Raw genomic sequence first — 27,774 nt, 5'->3', positions numbered from 1 at the left:
TGATTTATCAAATGCTTACATTATATTTTGTAAAGGACAACAGTCAATAAATTCACTAATGGTGTAAAGAGATTACATTCTCCCACACTGACATATGAGCACACACATACATTCTCTAAACATAAACATAGCTTAAATTCACAAATACCTCTTTTGCTTCAAGACTAAAAGTTCTATTAAAAATCACACAATGGTAATTTAGTTATTTGATGCAACCACTAATCTAGTATTTTTCCAACAAAACCCAAGTATTTATATCACAAAACCCAGGTTATATAAGTCAGTGGACATGCATTAATATACAACTGAACATTTCACCAAAAAAGGTACCAAATACAAAATTTCTCTTAATTTTGGTGGCTCTCAATTTCATGGCACATTACAAAAAAAAAATTGTAAAAACAGGTTTTAAATATTAGAAAGAAATGGTAAAAAAGAAATTATTTAATAAAACTACTGAGTTTTCATGTAGGGCTTAAGCACTTAAACCGACCCCAACCGTCAAAACAGACGGCTAAATATTTACAAGTATTAGCCTTTAATTACAAGGGAAATAGAGGATTCCTTTCTTCCTCTCAAAAGCTTACAGGGTTTGGTTTGTTAATAATTTTCTGTAAATACTGTAACACTAAAAACTCAGAAACATATCTGGATATGCGGCAGGAATGAGAAATAACACACAAACCTTCTTATTTTTGACCACCAGTACAAAGCTTTGTCACTCCCAAACACCTAACACTGTACCTCATATTACAGTAGCACCAAATTAAGAACAGCAAAGTGCAGCTTCCTCTTAGGTGGTGCTACTACTCCTTTAACAAAGCATCCTGCACTCCAGCAGAGCAGGACTCAAGTTCTGGCTGTGGCTCAACAGGAGTTGCCAATTATGCTCTAACCACCAAAAACAAAAAACAAAAAAAAACCCCAAAACCCAAAAAACAACTATGGGGGTGAAGTTAGAAAACAAAATGACAAGTACAAACTTTTCAAATAAAAAAAGTATATCCTTGTTTTCCTTCTGTCAGTGTCATGCTGATCTTGAAACTTATAGCCACAAAAAAAGGAAGTGAGGAGAGGGCAGCTTACTGAAATAGTACAGTATTTTTTCATCAAGGTTAAAGTGCAAGTAAGTATATCCCAGAATCTCTGGTATTACAAGAGGGTTATCAAATACTATAAAAAAGACTGTCACAAGGGACTAAAAAAGATGTTTCAGTTATGATCAAAAAAGTGATCCCTTCAGTTTTACATGTGAGGACTAGCTATTTAGGACTAATTTAACTCCCAAGCCCAGTAAGATTTTTCAAATATTATACCAGTGTCTCTTTATAATGCTGATTTGCGTAATTCACTAACTATAGCAAGAGCCCTAAGGCTGGTACAGGAAGAAAAGTGAACAAATGACAGCTTGAGAGTAAAATAAGGAATATCAATTTTTAAACAAAAATGCTAGCTAGCAAATTTAATAAAGGGAATCCCATGAAACAAAAATTTAAGCACATTTATTAAGCCCTGATCTTCAGGTGAAATAGATAATCTATTTCACCTAGGACTATATTAAACAAGTCAGATCTTCGGGAAGGAGATTGTATCCTAAATTATATATGTTCCTCAAAAAAATGCCAAATCCACAATTATATCCTTAGCTAGCAAAAATATCATCATAACCCAACCTTAACATTCTTTAGGTTTAAAAAACTTTTGAGAGGAAAAAAAACACTAATTAAAGTTTGCCATTAAGTATGAAGACCCATTAAATCTTCCTTTGCCAGATGACAGCCTCAAATGGATCCACTGCTTCATCAGTGAAAAGACACAAGTTAGTTAATTTTAAAAGAACACACTGGATAGCTTCATTCAGTCCCTTTGAAAAAGAAAAGCTTAAATAAAAAACAAACAAAACACGAATTCTAATAGTGTAAACAAGTCTGGCTCAGCAAGGAAACTGAACGCAAATCCAAAATTATGTCCATGAAAACAATGATGGTGCATCTTTAATATTAAAGAAATCAGAGCTATAAAAAAAAGTTCATTTTCAAAGCCATCTTTCCAAAGCTTATTTGTGCTCCTTTGTTGGTGCGTAGTAAAGTTCCATGGGTTTGTTCACTTTCCAGTATTTCTCACTGACCAGTTCCAAGGAAAAAGAACCATTTAATACCTAAGAACAAAGAGAAAATATGTATAATTGGGGGTAAACAATATTGTAAGAATTTGAAAACTGCTAAAAGACATGAAACAGTGATACTGAAAAACAAAATATAAATTAGTTCATGTCTAAAAGTTACTTCGGCTAAAAACATCCCTGCCACTGGCATGGCATATTGTAAGAAATAAAGAGGGCCATTAAAAAAAAGCTTCCATAAAGAGAAATTTCTCTTTCTTTTCCCAATGAGCTAGTATGTACAATTTCCTTTCAATAAAGGAAGATATATACTTATGAAAATATTCTAGGCAAATACACTCTAAAACAATTATGAACTGTTTAACCCATATTTCTCCATTTATTTTGTAAACATATTCATTTTTTCCAAATGCTTTAAAGCATGTATCTGCTATGAATAAATATCACGACACTGAGGCTTCTAATAAAACTAGCTCTAACCCCCTTTATGAATCAAAATCTATTTTGTATCCACCATTCACTAATTTCCCTCTATCCACTTTGGGTCAGTGTGACTGTAGAAACATAGCCCCATGTTTCAGATCCAATAGGCACTTAAATAAGATCACTAAAAAGTCCTAAAGGAATCCAACAAAGACGGCCATTCTTTAGAAAATAAATTGCACAAAATTTCTTATGTTAAAGTACAGTAGATGAAAAAACCTCAAGTACAGAGTCGCAAAGACTCTCCAAGGTATACTGTTCAAGTCCCTCAGAGTTTAAAAAAAAAAAAGTGTAATTTGTTGCTATAGCTTCTTCTATCCTTAATCTTTATTCCTCATAAAGCCCACAGAAAATAGAAGTGCTGTTAAGTACTCAGTATAAAGAAAGTAATCAAGTATTCAAGTATTCAAAGGGTTTATGAATTAAGTGGCAACTTCAGTAAGGGCATTAAGACCTGCATTACATGACAGATAATTCACTTCAAAAATCTTAAGTGTTCATGGAATAAGAAAAGGTTCCCTAGAAAAAAGGAAGGTAACAATAACTTCTATACAATGGAGGTGGGGTGTGCTTAATATTATGTTGCTAAAACTATACCTTAATAGGATTACATATTAATCAAATAAGTAGTTTCAGGTACTCACAGTGAACTGTCCATTGGCTGTAGCAATGTAAATCGTGTACTGCTTCTCACTGGCTGTATCAAGGTTCATCTGGTTTGATTCTCCCTTGCTCCGAAGCTCTTCTAAAGCTAATCGCACAGCTAGGTACTTGGATAAATGATCAACTGTGGCATTGCCTGAAGTCTTTATATATCTAAAAGAGTAGGAATTTTTAAAAACCTAAGCTAAATGCTGAAAACAAAAGTAATCCTCAAACTCTAAACTTAGAGTGTATCTATAACTTGAGGTACAAAATAAATGACTACCTAGAAAGCTGAATATGACACAGATTTCTCACTTATATAATTTCCAAGATATATTTCTGCATTTCCTACAGCTCCTACCTTGCTGTATCTCATCCACTGTATCAATATCCTACCCTTCCTTCATGACTCAACTTCAATGATATCACCTACACAACAAAATTTCCCAAGTGCCCATACCTAGGAATACTTTCTCCTTCATTTAATTTCAGTCATTTAGGCTCTTCTTATACAGTCTATTATTGCTCTAATTTGTTATCTACATGTGCCTTTGCTCCTCCCTTTCTCCCCATGTCCCAATTTTAAGGCTTTTGTAAATAAGGACTGTAGGCATCTCATTTATCCTTGAATATCCTAGAATGAACTGTACAAAATATATGTTTAACAAATGTTTGGCAAATTAAAGAAAGGTAGGGATGACGGCAGGGTCCTCCCAAAGTGGTCATCATGTACTGGACATTATCCATCTTTGTTTCACTGGTCCTCCCATAAACTCTACTCAATGGCAGTGCAAAGTGAGAAGACAGATTCCAAATACATACAAACACTATATACTGCCTTGCATGCCCTCTACCACACCTAGTATTCAAAACTTCAGATTTCTCCCTTCTCTAATAGAACAAGAGTATGGAGAGCAAAGGATGGAGGGGCTCTGGAATTCCCACATCTTTACATTAAGGTTTTAAGTCTCATAACTCAATTACTTCAATTTCCAATTTACTAAATTCAAATTTACTGATAAAAGAAACTCAATCTAAAAGCATTTACTAAAAATTTTACTACATGACAGGCTAGCTGCTAGGTAAGAGACATAAAGACAAAAAAAAAAAACCCCAGTTCTGCCCTTAAGGAGCTTTCATTGCATATGGAAAATAACATGCACATAACTAAGTACACAGAGTAAATTCAAAGTAATGTGTAAGTAGCTGATGGGGAGATAAGCAGTCCCATGTAGGAGATGTTGCTTGATCTAAGCTTAGAAGGACACCAGGGATTTTAAAAGTTGGAGGTGATAAGGGACTATATTCCAGGCTACACAACTAGAAAGAGGCAGAAGGTGGGACATCGGGTGTGAGGAGCATCAAAAAGGCTACACTGTAAAGTACATGTGGTTGTGGTGGTGATGGCAGCGAAGTCACTTTTTTCAGTCATGTTCAACTCTTCATGACCCCATTTGGGGTTTTCTTGGCAAAGGTACTGGAGTAGTTTGCCACTTCCTTCTCCAGCTCATTTTACGGATGAGGAAACTGAGGCAAACAAGGTTAAGTGACTTGCCCAGCATCACACAGCTAGTAAGTGTCTGAGGCTGGATTTGAACTCAGGAAGAGAAGTCTTCTTGACTCCAGATCTTAGCACTATCCACTATGCCACCTAGCTGCCTCATAAAATACATAAACAAGACTAATTTATAATAAGGCTAGAAAGGTAAGCTGGTGCCCTGTTGTGAAGGGCTTTAAAAATGCCAAAAATAAAGATTTTATATTTGAGTCTAGAAGTTAATATGGAAATTATTGAGCAAAGAAATAATTGGACCCGGGCTTTAGGGGATAGTCCCTTGCAATTATGTAGAAAATAGATTGGAAACAGGCAAGGCTAGAAGCTAGGAGACAAGCAATAATCCAGGTAATAGCCCAGATAAGAGGTGAACTAGCTTGATGACCATATGAGTGGAGAGAATGGAGCTGATGCAAGAGATGTTGTGGAGATACAATTGATAAAATTTGGGAACTGAATATGTGTGATAAAGGAGTGAGAATTTCAGGATGCAAGGTTGAAAACCTGTATGACCAGAAGGAGAATGGTGTCTTCTACTGATGAGTCCCTGTTAGAAAGTGTATACTTATATCAAGGCCATCTACCATTTATAAAAATTAAAACACGGATTCAATTCAATAAGCATTAAAAACCTCCTATGTACAAGGCAACGTGTGTAACAGGATGCTTAAAGTCCATTTTCATTCTAAATACTTTGGATCTTTTGAAATTAAACACACTTACCTTGTCTGTGCGCTGTCGTCTTTCTCCATAAGAGTGGGGTGAGGCCTGAAAACTAATTCAATTTCACTAGCACCATCCATTACTGGATCTATCGCCACAGTGGCATTGTTGTTATCAAGTTCTAATCCAGAATCATCGGATGTTTTGGTCCTTTTGTTACTAGGCCCTGCTTCTTGATTACTGTGTGTTGATGCATTGCTACAGTGGGAACTGTCCCCATTATCCTCTGCTCCACTGCCATTTTCAATCTGTTGTTTCTTGCCTCGCTGCAGCCTAATGAACAAAGTTATATGATATTACTAATTAGCTGCTAATTGTTTGCAAAACAAAAAAGTAGCAAGTCTTATACTTTTAACACTTAAATCTTGACCTAAAGGTATAACAAAAACATTTCCCCGACCACAGGCTTGTAAAAAAATACTCTAGAAAAACTGGAACGATTAAAAAACATGTAATAGCACTTAAAAGATTAGCATTATTATATTCAAGTGATAGAATATTAAAACTGCTAAGAGAATTTCCAGGAAAACTATTAATTTTTCTTTTGTATGCATTACATAAAAGACTAAAAGAATTCAAATCCAACATTCATTTTAATATAAGAAAAAGTACATTTTTTTAAAATTATAACCAATATATTTTCTCTAATGTTTTCTATTTAACACATAATATTAAAATTCGTTTAAATTCTAAGTACAAACAAGTGATGATGAGGATAGGGCTTTAAGGTTTGCAAAGTACTTCACGTATCTGATTATCCCCATTTAACCAATGAGGAAACCAATGGTGCAACAGGGTCAGTCACTTGTCCAGGTCACAGAGCTAGGAAAAGTCTGAAGATGGATCTGAATCCAGGTCTTCCTGACTCCAAGTGAAGGGCATCACCTCGCTGCCTACGAGCAATGTGGGACAAGGGAACCTAGAAACATCCTAGAAGCAACCTGAGATTTTAAAATGTATTGTAGAAAGTTCGCACACAGATGTTACGCTATAACTGCATATACCGTAATGACATGTCCAGAAATCCTAATTCTTCAGCGATGCCAGTGAATTTTTCAGGTAATAATAATAGCTAAAATTTATATGGGGCAGGATCCCTTCAGGAAGTAACCACTGCTTTCTGCTAAATGATTTGCCTCTCCCCCAGACTACCTTTTTATTTTGTATTTAGTGTATATACACTTATATACATATAAGCTTCTGAGTACCATAGCTTAAGAAAGTCATTAGTTAATTTAGAATATTTCCAGAGAAAGGCAACTGATAAGCAATCTGGAAACTAAATGTAATTGCATGGTTAAAAAATTTATTGAATTTTACCTTACAAAATAAATTATTTGGGAGAACATAATATCTGTATTCAACTAAATGAACAGAATACATGTGAAACATTGCCTCTCTGAAGCTTCAGGAAGCGAATCTAGATCAATGAGTACATGTGAGATAGAAGAATATTTCAGTTCAGTAGAAGGATGAAGCTTCTTATAATGAAAGCTGACCAAAAGGGTGCATGGTAAAGGTAGTGAGTATCCTGTCAATAAGTGTTCAAGCAGGGGCAGGATAATCACCTGTCAGTGGTTAAGAAGACTCCTGCTTTGAAAGGCTGACTAGACAACCTCCAAAGTTCTCCACACACTAAGATTCCAAGATTCTAATAAAATACCATTATCTAGTCTTTATTCTCACTCTGATACACAGATTACTAGGTTAGTTCCTCACAGCTATGGTGGAAAATATCTTTCTATTTGCTGGCAAATATAGACTGCAATTTGGATTATGAAGAGTCTTCGACAATCCTTGCAATGGACTTAACCAATGAGCATTTATTAGGTATCTACTAAATGCCGGGTCTTGTGCTAAGTGTAATACAAAGAAAGGCAAAAACATGGTTCCTGCCCTCAAGTAGCCTGCTCACTTTTAACCATGGAAACAAATGAAAACAATCATGTACATACAAGATGGATACAACATAATTTGTAGGTAATCTCTGTAATTTACACTGGAGAAAAAATAATCTATGAAACGTATACTCTTATACGCACACTCTCGTAAGTTTCAAAAAATGAAAGTTACACTAATTCTAATTCCTTTACTGGAACCATAACTTGAAAATATTTTAAAGAAGAAAGACAAACGTGTTACTGGGGGGAAATGGAAACAATCAAAACATTCAACAATTAGAGAATGGCTAAATAAATTGTGGCATACGAATATAATCAAATACGATGATGCAAGTGAAATTGAAAAGCAGGAGGAATTCAAAGAAATCTGAATCAAAATATCTACATGAAATAGAAATATCTACAAGCAAAGAAAGAAGAATCAAAAATAAGTACAGAAACTAATGTAAAAGAAATATACCTAAATATCAAGAATGAGGAAGTAATGCATTATCATCAATATCCTATGCTGAAATGCATTTGTTCAAAAGTAAATATCCACACGGCATGTTTAAATGGTTGTGTTGCTAGATGCCTTCACAATAAACCATTAAAAAATAAAGCCACAAAAATTCATCACTTTCTAACTATTCACTCTCCTCTCCCCCACATACCTGTTCATAGCCTGTATCTTCAGTCCCTCTTCAATACTGTGACTGAGAGCTTGCTGATTGTTGTGTTTGCTGATCCTTGCTAATACTCTCTCTTGATGAGCTTCATATTCATCACGACTTGGATAAATTTTACTGATGAGAGCATCAAAATTGGGATCTGGTCTTAGTGATCTTTTGGAAACCAACTTTTTCCGACAAGTAGGACATTCTTTGTTCCTAAATAGAAGGAAAATAAAATTAATTTATATAATGTCTACATCCTTAGGTTAAAAGAAAAATATCTGGTCTGCAACAGGTGGTTAATGTTACAAGGCATGACCTCTCACCAGTAATTGCCACGAATGAGTTAGAAAGATGTAAAACAGGGGCAGCTAGGGGGTACAGCAGACAGAGTACTGGTCCTGGGGTCAGGAGGACCCGAGTTTAAATTTGAGCCTGAGATACTTAACTAGCTATGTGACCCTGGCAAGTCACTTAACCCCGACTGCCTCAAAAGAAAAAAAAATTTTTAACCAGATCAAGATAAATCATTTCAAGATGATTATTTTTTGAAATTCTTAATCATATTTATTGATCTTTTGTTTTTAGACATGTTATAAATATTTGTTATATTGTGTTATATATAAAATGTTATAGATTATATTAAACGATATTATAATCAATTAATATAAATCCAAGAACATAAATTATTGTATCGCCAATGCTATACCCACAGCAACTGCTATGAATATGCCGGTATATTCCCAGGTTTGAATCACAAGATATTACAGACTCTCTCCATGGAAGACAAAACCAAGACATTTATTCAAATATCGGCAAGCCAAATCCTTCATAACAACAAAGAACTCTATACACATCAATTCAGGGGGCACCACCATCCCCAAGCCTTCCCTTGGTCAGGCCTCCCCACAAACAAGCTCCCTTCGGCAAAATCACTCCCTCTCTCTCACCCTCACTGGCTGCTCTGCTCTCTCTGTCTCTTTTCTCTCTCCCCCAAGCTCCAAGTCACTTCACCTGTTCCTGTTCCACCCATTCAGCAAACTCCTCCCACCACAGGCTCCCCTGTGACTCAAGCAGGTCACTTAGGCCTATTAATGGATGGGAAAGACCTCCCATTGCATTAACATTACAATTACTTGGAGAGGACCTTTCTATTTGGGAAAAAAATTCGCAGCTTGGCAACAGTTAGGTTTAGACTCACTACTTATACCATAAACCACAATAAGCTAAAATCAGACGTATTACTTATTATTAAATAGAAGAAAATAAAGATCAGTTACTTTTCATAACTATGCCTAGCAAACAGGTCTTATGTTTTACATTTATATATACATATATATGTCATGCTAATTTTCAAATACCCTCTGTCCATCAAGCCATTCCTTAACAAAGATTTTAAAAGAATTTTTAAAAAAATAGTTTAGCAAAACCAGCCAAAAAATATGTGATCCACATTCTATACCCACAGTTCTCTTTCTCTGCAGAGAGAGGAGGAAAGTATTTATTCTCAGTTCTTCTTCCAGGATAAAGTTTGATCTCTATAATTAACACTTTATTCAGTTTCCTATTTCTGATCTTTCCATTAAGATTTTTGCAGTCAATATCTATATTCTTTTCTTGGTTTTGTTTATTTCACTCTGGATCCATTCATGTAAGTCTTTCAATGTTATTCTGAATTTAAATATCCATCATACTGCTATAATATGCCTTACATTCATATACTGCAATTTGTTTGGCCATTCCCCAACTGATCTGTATCTATTTTGTAATCAGTTCATTGCTCCTGTGGTAGTTAAGCTATTTTCATATTTACATCTTGTTGTATGTGAAACTTCTCTGTTTTTGACCTTGGAGCCTATTTCTAGGCTGTGAAATCTCTTGATCAAAAGGCAGGGCCATTTTAGTCGCATTTTTACCGTAATTCCGAACTACTTTCCAGAATGCTTAAATCAAAGCACAGCTCCAGAAACAATGCATTAGTGTACCTATCCTACAGTCTCTCCAATGCTAACTATCCCACTCTTGGGTAAAACTTAAAAAGTCGTTTTAATTTGCATTTTTATTATTGCAGTTTAGTGATTTGGTGTAACCTTGCATACTAAAAGTTTGTAATTCTTTTGAGAACTGTTTTGTTTGTAGGTTTTCTTTATCCACTTATCCAGAGAGAAATGGCCCTTGGTCTTAAATATCTGTATTAGTTCCCTATGAATCTTGAGTAGCAGATCCTGATCAGAAGTATTTAATGTGGAAGATTTTTTTCCTCAAGCACCATCTTCCTGTTCTATCCTAGTTTTGCTGATTTTGTTCATATAAAAACTTTTCAATTTCACGGCGTCAAAATGATCTATTTACTCTTTCGTAATCGCCTTTATCCCTTAAGATCTGTCCACTAGGCAAAGCTAAGAAAGGCAACTGATCTGGTTCTCTTCTAACTTTCTTTTTTATGGTATTACTTTTAATAATAAGGTAATACCATAAAAAAGAAAATTAGAAGAGAACCAAATCAAATGACTCCATGAAATTGAAAAGTGTCAAGTGCAGCAGACAGATCCAGAAGCATAAGGACTAAGACTTCTTCTCACTAGATCTGACAATGAAGGGCTCATTGGTGACTTCAGTAAGAGCAGTTTCAACTGAGCGATGATGTCAGAAAAGAGACTGCAAAGGGTTGAAGAGTGAGAGGACAGAAGCAGAGGTAACAGGTATAGACAGCTTTGGGATCTTGGCCGGGAGGGACCACCTCAACCTCACTGGCACAGACCATGAGAAAGGTGGGTAAAGTCGAGAGTGATGTCAAGGGGTTTTTTTGAGATAATAAAGAAGGAGTTCATATCAAATGGCCTCAATTTTCTTTGTAAAGTGAGAGGAAAGGTACTCATCTGAGAGAAGGGAGGGAAGGCTTAAAGAGAAAAGAGCAAGTCTGGAATAGCTTTTGAGGGAAGTGAAATAGGGACTCAAGCATGGAAGAATAAATGGATTCTGTTGCTGCAATGAGGGCCTAGTTAAGTTGGATAGCATGAATTACTAATTTCTTCAGCAATTCCAGTCACTTACTCTTTCTTTCATATTAATGATCAGAAGAGGTGTCTTCTGCCTCTTGTTGGATAGGGTTGGACGAAGTTCAAACTGTGGAGAAAGTGGGCAGAGATTTCCCACAGCCATTTATTGAATCACAAGCCTAAGAGTTTATACTTACTGCAGATTAGGTTGGGAGATGGAGGACACTGAATGGGAGTGCTAAAAATTTTTCTGCAAATGTTATCTGACAATATTTTACTGTTTAGTATTTGTCTTCTCCTATGAAGATTCAGCTTCAGGTTCTCATCTTTAGTACATAATTCCTTTCTCTGAGTTTTTTTGGGTTGCTAATAGCAACCATTCTGCTATTTTACTGGTCTACTCCCTAAACAAAGACTTTAGAAACTGTACCAACTCTTGCCAATAACTAAAAACCTAGAGAACTCTCCATGATTTCATATTTTGTTAACAAATTATGCTTACTGGACACAATGTTAGAAAAAAATTATGTCATAATTAATTTTCCCATATTGGTACCCAAAGCGCAAGAAACATACTCATGTCTGGATTTATTTAAAACACATTATCAGCTCTTGTCTTAAAATAGCATATATACCATGCTCCATAAGGATGTGATTTTATTCACTTAAAGACTAGAAAAAAATATGACTTGCTGTCTTTTCAACCTTCCCAAGAAACATGAATCTTATATATAGTCTCCTAAGATAACAAGAACAGAATCAACTCTTCTCATTATCTTTAGTATTTTTCTCATTTTAAGATGCATGAGTGCTCATTTATCATAAACATGGCCAGAAAACATGTTCCATTCTAGTTATAAAAAGAACAATTCTTCTTGTTTACTGTATTCTGTATATTCTTCTGTGTATATGAAAATTACAATTTCACCAACAACTCTTAGGGCACCAGAATACTTTCTAATAGTTAAAGGGCTTTCTAATTCCCATGCAACAATGACCTAACACAACTTAAGAGCCTAGTTTCAACATATACTTTTCTTTTTTAAATTCTGAATAACATTTTTTCAATAACATATAAAAACAGTTTTTAACATATTTTTTAAAATTTGTAGTTCCAAATTGTCTCCTCCCTCCCTCCTCTACCCTGAGATGGCATGCAATTTGACATAAATTATACACAACCTACCCACTTCTGAGGGCTGTGATGATACAGTCTGCACAGAAGCGATGTAAACACTCTTTTGTGGTCATAGTATTCTTCAACATATCCAAACAGATTGGGCACATTAATTCACTATGTAGACTTCTAGGTGACACCACAATTTCCAGGCCATCAGTTATTGCTTCCTATAGATCAAAAAAAAAAAAAAAAAAGGAAAGAAAACAACTTGAGTGAAATGCTCATATTTCTTTCTTTATAAATCCCTAAAATCACAGATTTCTGTAAATATCTGAAAGACAACTAAATGGGAGGAAGTATAATACAGTAGAAAGAGCACTGAACTGGAAGCTATGAGCCTACCTGTTGGGTTCACAGTGATGGTTCTTCCACTAATTAGGATTCATTTCTCTCCTATGCAAAATGAAGTAACTGCACTAGATAAGGTCCTTTCCAGTTTTAAACATCTATCTTCTGAGCAAGTGGTTCACAACCATACCACAGACCAGTAAAATATCTAAATCCTCTACTGCAAACTACTTTGCCTTATACAACCTCAACCCAGGAGCTCAAGGAACAGGAGACAGTTGATAGCAGGAAAAAGGGTACAAAGGAGGAGTCATTTTAAGTTCAACGGTTTTAGGGCTTTCAGGAATAAAAGTTTTGCATACCAATAAGACATATGCCTGGTACACTGGGAAACAGTGATAAAATCATACAAATCCCATAAAGGCATGCTCTACCTAAGATCACTAACTGCTCCTACAAAAAAAAAATACTAGGCAAAATGACATTATAAGGGGCACTTGACTCAAAGTACCACTGACCATCTATTTTGCATTATCAATGATGAGAAGAGTTTAGTTATCAGGGTATAGCAAAACGTCAGTGGTTAAGTCAACAGTATGTTGGCTATTTTCTAGTTCATAATTTTTTAAAAAAACTTTAAAACAGTACACAGATTTACCTAATCTATAAAGGTTTAGGTTTTTAAACGTTAAAAATAGTAAATATACAGGTATTTCTATCAATTAAGTCATTTCTTATAAGTGCACAAATTTCTTATCTATCTCAATGTTTCAAATTAAAGTTTCAGCTTGTTTTATATTACCTGAGGTGTTCGCTGTAATTCATATAAACTTAGTTCCCATGTTTTGCTTAAAGGTTGAGTTCCATTTGTCTGCACAGCCTGAGACATTGCTAAAAATAAAGTGAGAAGAGAACAAGTTTAATTATTTGAACAGGATAAAAATACCAAAAAGTATTTTTGAACACAAGTAACTGAAGGCAAAAGATAACCCTTTTTAAAAATCAACTTTGTAAAAGTTCCTTAAAGAAGTTAAAGTTCCAATAACAGTAAGTGGTTAGAAAAGGTCATTAAATGTCAGAATTCAAATTTTACCTATGAAATATTTACTATACTCTAAAAAATTAGAGAATGGTTTCCTCACATTTAAAAAAGGGGTTAAAGGATTGAGGGTGGGAAAGACGACATTAAAAAAAATCATTCGAATTTCTGTTTGCCAATAGGCAAAGGTGGAAAAGAAAGGATAAATGATCTTAAATGCCAAAGTTGTTCCTTTTCTCTTCCAGTGTGATAATGATCAGCAGATTTTGTATTTCTTAGATAAATCTCTAATAATAGTTCTAAAAAAACTTAACTTTCATTTTTCCATTTTAAAGAACATATTTTAAAAGTCTACTAGCAGCAAGTTAAAACTTCTCTAAGTCAATAAAATGACAATCTCTTGGGATATATGTGTGTATATATATATACATATATATGTATATGTATATATACTACTTTAACATAGCCTTCATTACCATAATAAAAAATGTTAAATTCATAGTCATATTCCCTACATAAAATGGTTCTTGCTTATATTTTTTGTTGGGTTTGTTTTTTTTTTAGATATTCCCAAAAGGGACGGAGGGGAACCTCTTAAAGACAGAAAGTAATTTTACTAAGCAAACTGAAAGAAAGCTAAGAGCATGACAAAAGAGGGCAAATATCATCATTTATCTTTAGCCATTAAATACATATGTATACGTAAATTTTTATTTAATAGAATTTAATCTCAGTTGATGGTCATCATTTCTATTATTCACATATCAGTTTCAAATCTCATGGGCCTAGTTACTTATATAAATCTGCAATTCATTTTTCTTTAGTAAAGAAAAATACAGCAATCTTTAAATCATTTTGTGCTTGGATAAAAAGATAAATCTCATCCAAACTCATCCAAATTTTTTTATCAGAAGGAAAAAAATTCAATTCTCTGGTCTATTCTCCATATGTAAATGATAAGTGAATATGTAGCAAATAAAGAATCAGGAGATAATGAACAATTTGCAGTGAAAAAGCAGTACATATGAATGGAGCTAACTGGTGAGAAGAGTTATGGTGATTGACTGTATTTTGATTTACTGTCACAATCTGCCAAGTAAGCTGCAAAAATATGCTCTGTCAAGAGAAAAATTGTGACACAGAAGAATTTTCTTTATGAGACAAGATCATTTTCAATTCATTTAATAAAATGATATTACCAAATAATCAATCCAGAAGCATTTAAGTGTTTACTATGTGCGAGGTACTATTCTAAGTGCTGAGGATACAAAGAAAAAAGCAAAAACCGTCCCTCATCTCAAGGAGCTTGCATTCTAATACAAGAGACAACACATACAGACAAATAAGTATATACAATATACATGGAGAAACGATAACAAAGTAATCTTATGGAAACGCCTCATGCAAAAAAATAGGAGCTGATAAGAACACCAATTGAACCGGTAGAGGAGAAAAAACTGGTAGAGTACCAAAAAATTGGTACAGTAGAGGACTTAAAAATGTGCATGATCAGCAAAAGAGACTGAGAAGGAAAAGCTGGACAGGTTGAGAGAAACAGGAATGAAAAATGTCACACACACAAAAAGATGAGAGAAGAGAGGACCAAGGAGAAGAGGGTAACTGACAGTGTCAGAGACAGCAGAGAAGTCAAGGGGGATGAAAGTTGAGGTAAAGCCATTGGATTTGGCATATAAGAATTATTAGTAACTTTGGAGAGAGCACTTTCAGTTGTATGATAAGGTTAGAAGCCAGACTACAGACTTAGGAAGAGAGAGAAGAAAGGAAATACAAGCATCTATCATAGATAACCTTCTCAAGGAATTTAGCCATAAAAGGGAGGAGAGATCCAAGATGATATCAGGAATGGATGGATCAAGGGAGGATTTTCTGAGGATGAGGGAGACACGAGTATGTTTGTAAACAGTAGGGAAGCAAACCCTAGATAGGGAGACAGAAGATTAGTGAGAGAGTTGGGATACAGAACAGGATCACTTGTGCATATATTTGGGTTTGCCTTGGCAAGGAGAAGGGCCATCTACAACCTACCAGTTCAAAACACACCTAGGCCTACCAAATCCACCTTTCAAGGCATATATCCCATTATTTCTCTCTAGCCAAAAATTTTACTTACTGTTTCTAAATACATCGACTTCTACATAGAAAATGATTAATGAATGTCTATTTGATTGCATATGGCATAGCTGTTTATAGCCCGTATTATTTAGTCTTGAATTCCTAGCAAAATACTTTACCACTTTTCATGGAAAGTCTGTAATTTCCTAAAAGAATTCAGTATTCTTAATTTGCTCAAAAATATCACACACACACACACACACACACACGTATAAAGTTTATTTTAAACATATTAAGTTATGGGGCAAGTAGATGGCACGATGGGTAAAGCACTAAGCCTAGAGTCAGGAAGACGTGAGTTCAAATCCAGCCTCAGACACTTCCTAGCTGTGTGACCCTGGGCAAGTCACTTAACCCTATTTGCTCAGTTTCCTCATCTGTTAAATGAGATAGAAAAGGAAATGGCAAACCATTCCCCTATCTTTGCCAAGAAAACCCCAAATGGGGTCATGAAGAGTTGGATATGACTAAACAACAACAAAATTAAGTTACATAATTTCAGTAATTAGGATCATAAAATCCTACATTTAAAGCTGGAAGAGGATGTGATCCAATCCCAGGCCTATTTTTCTGACTTGCCCAAGGTAACAAAAATAACCCAGGTCCTCTGACATGCAACATATTTTAAAATAATTAGGTTTTATTTGATTGCTCTGTTCTTGTATATTTAAAACTACGAGGTCATAGCCTTGTTAATTTAATGTATCACTACATTTATGTGCAGAAAGAAGTCTGGACTTAGAATCACAAGACTTGGGTACATGTCCAGATTTTAGTTCTGTGCCCCTAGTCAAGTAACAACCTCTTTAGGGCTAAGTTCCTTATTTGTAAAACAGGGTTAATATTTGCCCTAACTTCAGAGGATTGTTATAAGGATCCAAATGAACTAATGGAGATAGTATTTTATTAACTAAACATAATGCCCAATCAAACCCAACATGAGAAAGTCTATCCCAGGCACTATTGGGGGGGGGGGGCGCAGCGGAGAATTTAGGAACCCTAAAGAAGTCAAGAGGCAAGAATTGGGCAAGTCTGGCTGAAACATAGAATGTGTGAAGAGTTTTGTAAAATAAAACCAAGATGTTAAGCCACAGCCAGATATCAAAGGGCTTTAAATGCCAAGCTTAAGAGTTTGTACTTTATCCTAGAGGACTCAAGGCCTCCCACTGCATCCAGGGCAATCTCCAGTTGTCCTGATCTATATCTGGCCACAGGACCCAGATGGTTCTGGAGAAGAAAGTGAGGTTGACGATTCTGCAAAGGCCACCCTCACTTAAATCCAATTTACTTGCATGTCATGGTCTTCTTCAAGAATGAAGGACAAACAACAGGGAACCACTAAAGGCTCTCAAACAGGGAAAGGAGTGACATATTTTAAGGCATAAGCTTTAGGAAGATTCTTTTGGAAATCTACATAGAAGAAATATTGAAGAAAGAGACAAAATCAGAAGTCCAATTATGTGTAGGGCTTCTATACTTAAGTTAATCTTCCTCTTACCTGCATCATGGCTAAAAAGTTGTCTTTAGCAATTGTCTACTCATCTCAATTAAACTGAAGTTTAGCTTTCCTGACACTGTCTTTATAAGGTTTTGGCACTCTTTTAAAGCATTTGTCTTCAGATATTTATCTTTAATTTCATTTCTTGTATGTGTCCTTCTAATTGATTTTGTCAATGATGTCACCATTCAAAGACACCAGATTCTTTAGACATCAATCCTTCTTCTTCCTCAACATAACACCAGAATTTTTTGAGAAACTCTAACATAAACCATCTAGTCAGATGCAACCATTGATTTATTTCATGGACTCGACTGTGGCAATTCTTAACTTGGAGTCTAAAGCTAGATTTCAGGGGATCTATGAACTTGGTTGGGGGAAAAAAACCACTTCTTTATTGTTACTAACCTCTAACTGAAATTTAGCATTTATTTCAATTCCTTAAAAACAGTACCCTGAAAAGTGGTCCATAGGCTTTGCCAGATTGGCAAATGGGTCTATGACACAAAAAAGGTTAACAACACCTGAAAGTTTACTAAGCATCTATGTTATCTGTAGAGAACCACACTAGGTGTTGGGAGTGATCATGAGTTTAGCTAAAACACGGGCCCCACTTCATTACTCCTACTAATAGACTCTGATAGACTAATAGACTAATAGACCAAGCCTTACAACTTGGCTCCAAATTGTGTTGCTAAGCAAAATGGGCTCCTTAGCACTTAGTTCAACAAGTGCCTTTGAAGAGTTTGGCTTTTTCAGTGAATTTCATTGAGCCTTACTAGGTGCTAAGCCCCAGGCCCAAACCCCTATTAGGTGTGGAACCTATGTGGGTGTGGATTGGCGACTGGGGTGGGGCCCAAGGTGGGGCTGGCTAAGGGGAGGTGCTAACTCCAGAGCCATGCCCTATTAGGTGTTAACCTAATCTATGTGGATGTGAACCTCCCAGGGTCCTAAGGGGAAGGGCCAATTCAAGAACCAATCACCAGAGCCGTCATTCAGACGATGTATGATGACATCTGAAGCCCTATAAGAAGGGAGGACAGAGCCATTTGTGTAGGGCTCTCACTGGTGATGGTGCTGATGCAGACTCTGGGCAGCTGTAGCTAAGGAGCCCTCCAGCTTGTAAACCCAGATGCTGAGACTTATGTTGAACTCTGGTAACTATGTATTGGGATTTGAATCAGACAAGGTCTGTCTGTTAATGTTTGTAATTTGTTTGTATTTGTTCTGAAGTTCAGGGTGCTGGCTTTTTCCTCTGAACTAAGTGAATGATATTTGTATGCTGAATTAAAGTAAGCTTGTCAACTCCTTCACCTTGCTTTCCTTAGTTAAGCAGATCAAAAGAACCTGTGCTGTTGGCAGCTTTCTAGGTGCTGGCTGTGGGTGGATCTTATACCCCCACAGAAGCTGCTAGCCAGATTGCTGAAACACAAATTCAAACACAAATAGTTTTAAAATTTTGGCCAGGATAGAAACTAGCTAAAAATAAAAGCTAACATAATAGTTAGCACTCAGAAGTTTGCAAAGCACATATGTGTTTCTACACACATATACATATATATGTATAGATATCTCATTTGATTCATACAATATTATTATTATCTCTATTTTACAGAAAAAGAAATTCAGGCTGAGTTAAATTAAATAACTTGCCCCAGGTCACAGAGCTATCAAATGACTGAGCTAGGCTTCTAGTCTTTCTGTCCACTGCACCTTGACTATGTCTTCCTCTTCAAACTTCTGCTGATCTGGAGTCAAGAAGACTTAGGTTCAAATCTTGCCTTTGACACCAAGTAGCTATGTGACCATGGACAAGTTATTTATTTCTTCTGTGCCTCCATTTATCTGTAAAATAAAGTGGCTGGAAATTCATTGCTTCTAAGGTCCCTTCTAGCTCTAAATCTATGAACATGTTGTATTTTGTCCTTTCCCCCCAGTCCCTTTTCCCTTCCCCAGCCAGACCTCCTTCCTCCCCCATATAAACTCCTTAAGAGCAGGGACTGTTCCACTTTTATATTTTTATTTCCAGTAGCTAGTCTGGGTCATATCCTATAGTGCACAATTAAGCAATGACAGGTTGATTATAATTTGGGCTCTAAACGGAAACTGAAAAAGAATAATAGGCTATAATAAGAATAAATGAATATATACATGAAGGATAATATTCAATAAGCATTTTGTATAGTTTATTTCTACAATTTCAAATTTATGAAGTTCTACATAAGGATCCATGTCTGTTGCCCCTGAACTGGCATCACAGGACCTGAACCCCAGCTCTGTTTAATTTCTGTGAGACTTAGGGCAAGTCATTTCCTCTCTCTAGATCTCAGTTTCCTCACATGTAAAACAGAAGAATGAAAACAGATGATTTCTAAATGGTCCCTTCCAGCTCTAAATCAAATGGCTCAATGTAGTTTATCTTGCTTCCACTCTGCATTCTTTTTAGCACAGTACTGTTTTCCTTTCCTCGTCAGTGAACAAACAGTAAGCAGTTAGAGAAAGACTTTGAGCTGAGGAAAATGATAGAACAGAGTTGTGGCAAAGACTGAGGGAGAAATGGCAAACAGGAGCAATGAGCTGAACTCCCAAGGATGGCTACCAAATCCAAGTCATGTAGCCAAAGCCAAGTTTGCCTCTCCCAATTAAGCACAGCAGAGCCCGAGTCCAAACCATTTTTGGTTTTAGTGATGTTGAAGTAGGAGTCAGGAGAAAGGTAGGAGTCCAATCATTCCTCAAAGCAACTGGAAACTACTAGGTCTATACCCCAAAAAGATTAAAGAAAGATCAAATGGTCCAGTGTACAAAAACATTCGTAGCAGCTCTTTTTGTGACAAAAAAAACTGAAAACTAAAGGAGTATCCATCAATTGGAGGGGAGCTGAATAAATTAACATTTATAAATGTATGATGAAGGTAACAGTTTCAGAGAAAACTGGTCAGACTTGTACGAACTGTTGTAAAGCAAAGTAAGCAGGATGAGAAACACATTTAATTCAATAACACTGTAAAGACAAACAACTTAAACACTTAAACACTTAGAGAACTCTGATCAATGTAATGACTAAAAACAATTCTAGAGGATTTATGATGAAATTGCTACCCACCTCCTGAAAGAGAAGTAATACAGTGTGCAGACATTCTCTAGACATGGCAGGCACAGGGAATTTGTTTTGCTTAACTCTGCATATGTTACAAGGATTTGGGTTTTTTTTTAAATTACAGAAAATTATACTAATTTCTGTTTTACATTCTTAATTCCTGGCATAGGAAGTCACCTGCTAAACTAGCAAAAAAAAAATTTGTTTTGCCTAGGAGGCAAAGTAGAAGAGAACTACAGGCCAATAGACCTAAAAGGCACTTTAAGATCATCTAGAGATCATCATTTTGCCCTAAAAGTAAACTAAGACCCTAAGCAGTTAAGTGATTTTTTTTAGGGTCACACAATTGGTTATTAGCAGATCTAGAAGTAACAGCCCAAGGCTTCTGGTTCCCAGTCTTGTACTTTTGCCCCGATAGAGTCCACTCTTATAACAAAATATCTTTACTATTTCTTAGGTATTATTACAATGAACTTTACACATCTGTGAGTAACATCAAAACATCTCAACTTAGATTATCATTTAAATGTCTAATTAAGTGGCATAAATTTTAACTGACAACTTCCTCATTTTCCACTGTCTCCTAAGAGATGTGTGATAGCACAAAATAACCCCTGGTGCATGGAAATAAATGATTCCAACTCATCAGGGTCACTTACAATGGGTGAGCCTTGGCAGAATTCATTAAAAAAAAAAAAACGACCACTGTTTCAACTTGGTAGTATGTTAATAACTAATTAACATCTCTGTTTTGCCATAGACAGCTTACAGTCCAGAGAGCTCCAAGCACACAATTCAAAATAAACTGAATTGACAAGCTGTCTATATTTTGCCTAACAGAAATATTAGCTTGTCAAAAATGGTTAAGACTTATGAAGCGAACAATTAATGAAATGAGCTACATAGATAAGTCACTGCTAACCTAAATTGACAAATGAAATTTGCTTTTGAGCTACTGTTAACATAAATGCAAACAACAATTTATCACTTTAAACAAAATAAATGTTAACATTAAGAATAAGGTCATTTGCCCATAATACCCACAAAAATTCTCATACTTAGCAGCCACCACCAGCGGTACATAAAAATAACAAGTGTTGTTCTTGTATAGAAGCACTGGGCAGATTTTCTCAGAGGACAAGGGTACTCACTATTTTCACTGTGGAAAAGAGCAATTAAAACTTCAGGGTTTTCTTTTTCAAATTTCTAGCTAAATACTTTTAAGATCAAAGATGAATTCCCTAAAAGCTGTCAAGTATCAAAAATAATCTCAATCTTACTGCTATTTCAAATCAACAAGCATTAAGTACCAGCTATAAGTACTGAACTATGGTAGAGGAGGGCAAAGAAAGTTTAGATACGATGGTCCTTGCTTTCATGGAACTTATAGCTCAATAGAAGGATGACTCATAGACCATTAACTATAATGCAAAAACACTAAGCACTTAGGATATATGCATGCAAAATGTCATATGAGATTAAAGGATGGAAAAAGACCCCAAAGAGGTGGAGGGGGGGGCGCCCTAAAGGAACTGGCCTTTGAGTCAATCTTTACGGATAAAAAGATTTACTATGATGGCCTAGGACCCAGGTATATAGTTTACTGTTAAGTTATTATATGTCTTTAGTGACTTCCCAGATAGAAGCGAAAATAAGAATGAAATAAAACTAAACCATGATTTAAGTTATTTCCAATTAAAATATCAAATAGCCTGTTGCCCCACCTTCTTCATTTCCCTCCCATTTGAGACAGCTAGGGGCACAGTGGACCAGGAGCACTGGGTTTGCAGTAGAAGACCAGAGTTCAAAACAGACCCCTCAGACTCTTATGTGAGCCTGGGCAAATCACTTAAGCTGTTTACTTCACTTTCCTCAACCGTAAAATGAGAATAATAAAAGGACTATCACAAGGATCAAATGAGATATTTGTAAACAGTGCCAGACACATAGTAGGTACACTGTAAATGCTTATTCCCCTTAAATCTGCAAAATAAAATTGAGGCTTTCAGTTTCAAGTTGTTGCACAGCACCCACAGAAAAGGAAATATAGGGCAGGGTCCTAAATTCGAAATAATAAAGTTTAAGGTGAGAAGAGAAATAGGAACTAATGAAACAAGTCAATCTTAAAAAAGTAATTTTATCTAAGGCTAAAGAAGGCTTAATGGCAGCAAAGTACAGTTGATCTTCTATTAACCATGGATGCAAAATCTCCCATCCCCCACTCTTTTTAATTTAAAATAGCAGATTGATTTATTTAGGACCTACCCACAAACCATCTGAATCTCAGCGTCTTGAAAAGAATGTTCAGGTTTGGCTTAAAAAGCACTGTTAACGGTAAACAGGATCGTGGTTTCTCTTACCAAAAAAAAAAAAGAGAGAGACTATCACCCAGCAACACACTAAAGGACAATATAGTTGAGTTTTCAATTTAAATGTTCTGCATCAGACTTTTAAATCGCTTTTACAGAAGGAGACAAATTTTTGTTTTTCCTCTAAGTAAAATAAAAATGTAGTACTACTTTACCCTAATATTAGCAATTATAATGTAACTAGACAAAAGATATATGTAGAAAAGTTTGAAATATGAATATTAATTATTGGGAAAATCCTAACTGCTTTTAAAAAACAGGACTAAGCCATGATTACTTTTATCTTTCTTAGGGAAACTAGGGAGGGAGTGGGACTAAAAACTGAAATGCCACAAAGCCTTTCTTATTGCATAATATCTACTTATGGATATAGTAGTCTTCCTCTAGGCCACCAGTCCCACCTCGCTTCAAAAATCTGTTCATAGTTAAGTGGAAAAAAACTCCCACACTTCCATAAAAAGGCACTGAATGGGATCCTAGTAGTTTTAATTATAGGTCTCTACTAAGCTAACAACTTAGCAGGTAAAAATTTAGTTCCTGAATCCCATAATTTCAGTCAACAATGCTACAAGTATTTTATTTTTATTTTTGAAGCATACATTTTATATTTTTACACAAACAAAGATTATTTTTACAATAAACATAAAGTTTTAGAAAAATTAATGGCCTTTCACACAGGAATATCACTTCAAGAGTTACTGAATAATCAGATCTTACGCGAAGCTTGAATAGATTATACATACAATTAATTTTTTAAAATACATTTGCTCCTTCTAACCACCTATCATATTTTCCTTTCCCTCCAACTTCTACATCAGAGTGCTGCTTATTCTATTTTTTGTTCACTTTAACTATATTTTCAAAACTGTTAAATTTGCTCCCAATAATTTTACTGTTCAAAGGTGGAAGAAAGGTATGAAGAGGTAAGAACCAAAGGAAAATGTCCAAATTTATAATCTACCCCAGAAGAGACCAGTTTTCTGATGTTTCACTATTTGAACTCTGGTCTTAAATGTCCCTATAGTAATGAAGATGTAGGAAATTTATACCTTTCAATGACATAAAGCCCTCTTCTATATTATTCTTGCTAATGACATAAAGCCCTCTTCTATATTATTCTTGCTATCATTCTACAGATTTAACCATATAAATAACTTTCCTTAATAGAATTTGGAGGAAAGAAATAATGAAAACAACAAAGCTACCATTAACAAAAAGTGATAAAAATCAATTTAGCCACAAGTCATAAAAATTCCAGGAACAGAATACAATTCCTACTAACAAAAAGTCTTTGCACATTACGGGAAGGAAAGGGAGAGGGAGAAAAAGAGGGAGAGGGAGAGGGGGGGGAGAGAGAGAGAGAGAGAGAGAGATCTACTCTAGAGATAGAGATATAGGAGATACCGAATTCCACCTTATTTGGAGCAAATATGTGAAACTAGCAGCTGGGACAGTATGCAGCCTGATTAAAAAAAAAAAGGCATCAGAGTACAGGCTCAACCAGATTAAAATGCTATCGGGAAATGTTTAACAAAATAAATAAAAATACAGAGTAGAAAATGTTAATTTGCAGCTTTCTAAGTCACTATGTGGCCCACAGGGATCTGTTTCTATTTGAGTTTGACACAACTGTTCTTGAGCAGTTCTACTGGCATAGAGGTGCTCACCTTTAAAACCTTAAATATTAATGTCTCACGTTAAATCAATATTTGCAAAACCAGTAACCTGTAATTGAGATACAAGTTTACTGCAAATAAAGGCAATACCCCTAAAGTTCATGCTTTTCTATTTAGAGAGGGCAATGAATTAGTTTGTATTTTGCCTTCCACAAAGTTGTGTATCAGAAAGGAAAGGGCAAAGATGCAGATAAATGACTAATATTTGGTATTTTTTTAAAAAGTGATTAATCGGAAAAGAAAAGAAAAATGTAATATCAATTGCACAAAGTTTATAGAACTGGAAGCTATTTCAAGGTTGTATAATCATTTTAAAGGGTTGGTAGAGAGAGGCAAGGATTTTATTTAAATATCAAAAGAAATCACTGGTCTGGTAGAATGAGTAATGGACCAAAAAACCCCAAGGTTATTATTCTTAGCTCTTACATAATAAATGAATAACTAATAATAATTGAATAAACTAACTCATGATTAGAAGCTCCAATCACCTAATCATCTGTAAAATCAATTCCCACCCAATTCCTCCAGGGTGTGAAGGATAGAGCACTAGACTTGGGAGTGGGGAAGATCTAAAGTTGAAAACTTGCTTTTCAACTCCTTGAAGCTAGTTGTGTGACCACTATACGGGCAAGTTACTTAACTTCTCTAGGCCTTAGTTGCTTCATCTGTAAAATGGAGCTAATAAGTAGTAGTTAATCCTGAGGCTCAAATGAGATAATGCATAAAACTAGATTGTGCAGTGGAACAAAGCACTGGAGGGGGGAGTCAGGTCCATCTGAGTTAAAATGTGGCCTCAGATACTTACTAGCTGTGTGACCATGGGCTAGTCACTTAACCTGTCTGCCTTTGTTTCCTCATCTAATAACAGCACCTACTTCTCAGGGTTGTAAAGATCAAATAAGCTCACCTTGGTAAAGCAGTTTGCAAATATAGCACTTTGCAAGCACTATATAAATGCCCTCTATCATTATTATTATTAACGTAGACTAAATACATTGGAAAAAATTAAAGCACTATAAAAATGTCAGCTATTACTTATTCTGGCAACCCCGGCAAGATAAAATATCTGTAAGTACAATAAACTCATCCAATAAAGAGGTTGAAATCACTTTAGTCTCTCAAATCCAATTATCAAACAAATCAACAAGTGCTTATAAAATGACTGGTGATGTAAAGAACAAGATATTCTGGAAACACAAGAAATGCTTAAGGCACAACGCCAAAAAGGTATATGATTAAGTGCCATAATTAATGTTATAGGAATTCAGAAATAAATCAATATGGGTGGCTGCTTAGCAACCTGGCTTGCCTTCCAAACCAAAATTATCTTGAAACCTTACCAAAAATAAATTGGATTATGAAAACACTATTTGATGTTTGACCCATCTATCTTTGTCCTAGAATTTTCAGTTCGCAGCCTAGAAACCAGGCTTTAACTTTGCCTTGGAACCATAGCCAGAGAGCTGGAAGGGACATTTGTGGTTATCTATTTACTGTAACCTCTCATTTTACAGTGGAGGAAACTGAGGACGGTGGCCCAGAGGGATTAAATAATTTGCCAAAAAGCTGGAATTCCCAATCGGATCTTGTAATTTCCAAACTGAGCTCAACATGATAAAAAGGGAGAAGAGTATAACTTAATGAAAGAATGTATCCAGCCTTGTTCAAATCGATTCCTTCCGCGACAAACAAATGCGATTAAAACACCTAAAGGGAACGGAACAGTCTTAAGGAGGTCGACGCCTCATTCCAGCCACCTCTCAATTCACAGCATTTTCTCACAAAGGGCCTCCCAGAGAGAAGGTTCAGTCTGGTTTCGGCGGCTTGAGACAAGTTTTGTAGATTCATTCAGTTCTAACAGTACCTGAAAAAATACTCTGGGCATGAAAGAGAAATCTGACAACCTCAATGACGCGCCACCAGCGCCACCAACCTCAAGCGCAAGGCTGGACTCGGGGGACCGAGGGGGGTCCCAGAAATCCGGACCTTCCACCCCTTCCACACACGATCCTTCCCTCAGCGGAAAGGGCAGCCGGAGACCCCCGAGATCTGGGAAAGAACGTCTCCCGGTGCGACGCCGGCTCCCTCCCTGGGGGACTCAGTCACCCCGATGTTGGAGACACCGGCACCCCGACTCGGCCTCACGGCCGGAGGGGCTGCTATCAGCACAAAGAAGAGCACCCCCCCCCAACTCTCCCGTGCACGCAAACACAAGCTCCCCTCCACGGCAGAGGGGGCGGGAAGGATCCACACGCCCCGCTCCTGAGGGGTCTCGGAGGCAAGGATCTCGGGGGGTGGGTTGGTGGAGTGCTGAAGGGGCGTGGGAGCAGACCCCCCCCACCCTGCGCCCCCAGCCCCGTCATAACCTTGTGGAGAGGGGCGCTCAAGGGGGAGAAAGAGGAAAAGAGGAGGGGGAAAGAGAGGGAAAGGAGGGAAGAAAAGGGGGGAGGAAGAGTAAAAGCAGGGGGAAAAGAGGGGGAGGAGGAAGGGGAAAGGAGGGAGGAAAGGGAAGAACAGGAGTAGGGAGACGAGGAAGAAGAGGGGGAGGAGGGTAAAGAGGGGAGAGGGGGAGAACCGGGATAAGGAAAGGGGAGGGGGCGGGGAAGAGGAGCAAAGTGGGGGGAAGGAAAGAGGGTAAAGGAAGAAAGACGGGGGAAAGTGGAGGGGAGGGGGTGGGACCCCGTCTCTCCAACAGCCTGGTCCCCCCAAATGTGCCTCGCCCCCCTTCTCTCCACACACGCCCCCCACCCACCCGAAGGAGACGCCGGAACAATGAGCATTCTCCGCCGCCGGCGCTCCCCAGCGCGGCCCGGGGCAGGAGCAGGACCCGGAGCCGGAGCCTCAGCCGGCCCCAGGCGGACGGACCGAGAGGGCGACGGCGCCGCCTTCCCGCCCCCCTCCCCGGCCCGGCGGCCCCGGGCCTGCCCCCGCCCTCACTCACCGGCGCCCGCCCCGAGCCTCCGCGGGCTCCGCTCGCCGCAGCAGCCGGAGGGAGACGCAGGGCGACCGAGGGGCCCAGCCGCCGCCGGCAGCGCCGCCGCACAATATGGCGAGGCTCGGCTTCCGCAATGGAGCTCGGGAAATCCAACAGGGGCCGCTCAATATTCATGAGAGACCGAGCCCGAGCCGGCTCCGACAGGGGCTGGACGCGGGGAGGGGAGAGGCTGGGGCTGGGGGAGGGGGGCGGCGCCGGCGCCAGCGGGGGGAGAGACACCTGGAGGCTCCGAGCCGCCCCCCTCGCTGCCCGCCCCGCCCCCCGCGCCGCCCCGCCCCTCCTTCTCTCCCGCGCCTCCCCGCCCCGCCCACTCCTCTCACCCACCGGAGCACCCTCCCCCCCCACCCCCGTCCCTGCCCTCCCATAGATGATGAAATCAGTACGTCACCGCCCTGACATCATCATTCCCCACCACCCC

At 37.4% G+C, this 27,774-nt stretch overlaps 1 protein-coding gene across 1 annotated transcript; it reads right to left on the bottom strand.

Annotated features, from left to right (window-relative positions):
• On the bottom strand, positions 1–27,638 carry RNF2 (ring finger protein 2). Its single transcript, XM_036757318.1, has 7 exons — positions 27,303–27,638; positions 13,352–13,440; positions 12,268–12,428; positions 8,083–8,298; positions 5,529–5,801; positions 3,250–3,421; positions 1–2,158 (listed from the first exon to the last, which is right to left on the bottom strand). The coding sequence occupies exons 2-7, from the start codon at positions 13,436–13,438 to the stop codon at positions 2,057–2,059; spliced, it is 1,011 nt and encodes a 336-aa protein (XP_036613213.1). The 5' UTR covers positions 13,439–13,440; positions 27,303–27,638; the 3' UTR covers positions 1–2,056.
• Positions 27,639–27,774: the final 136 nt, after the last annotated feature.

The sequence above is a fragment of the Trichosurus vulpecula genome, chromosome 4, assembly GCF_011100635.1.
Source record: "Trichosurus vulpecula isolate mTriVul1 chromosome 4, mTriVul1.pri, whole genome shotgun sequence".
In the NCBI taxonomy this organism is placed as follows: Eukaryota; Metazoa; Chordata; class Mammalia; order Diprotodontia; family Phalangeridae; genus Trichosurus; species Trichosurus vulpecula.
The sequence above is the reverse complement of the archived record's forward strand: the minus strand, read 5'-3'. Positions and strand labels throughout refer to the sequence as shown.

Excerpts from the sequence above, each read along its gene's own strand:
- RNF2 (XM_036757318.1), bottom strand. The coding sequence starts at position 13,438 with ATGTCTCAGGCTGTGCAGACAAATGGAACTCAACCTTTAAGCAAAACA. Across the intron at positions 8,299-12,267 it reads ATCACAGCCCTCAGAAGTGG|GAACAAAGAATGTCCTACTT; the intron begins GTAGGTTGTGTA and ends CCTTCTATTTAG. Across the intron at positions 3,422-5,528 it reads GACGACAGCGCACAGACAAG|ATATATAAAGACTTCAGGCA; the intron begins GTAAGTGTGTTT and ends CTACTCTTTTAG.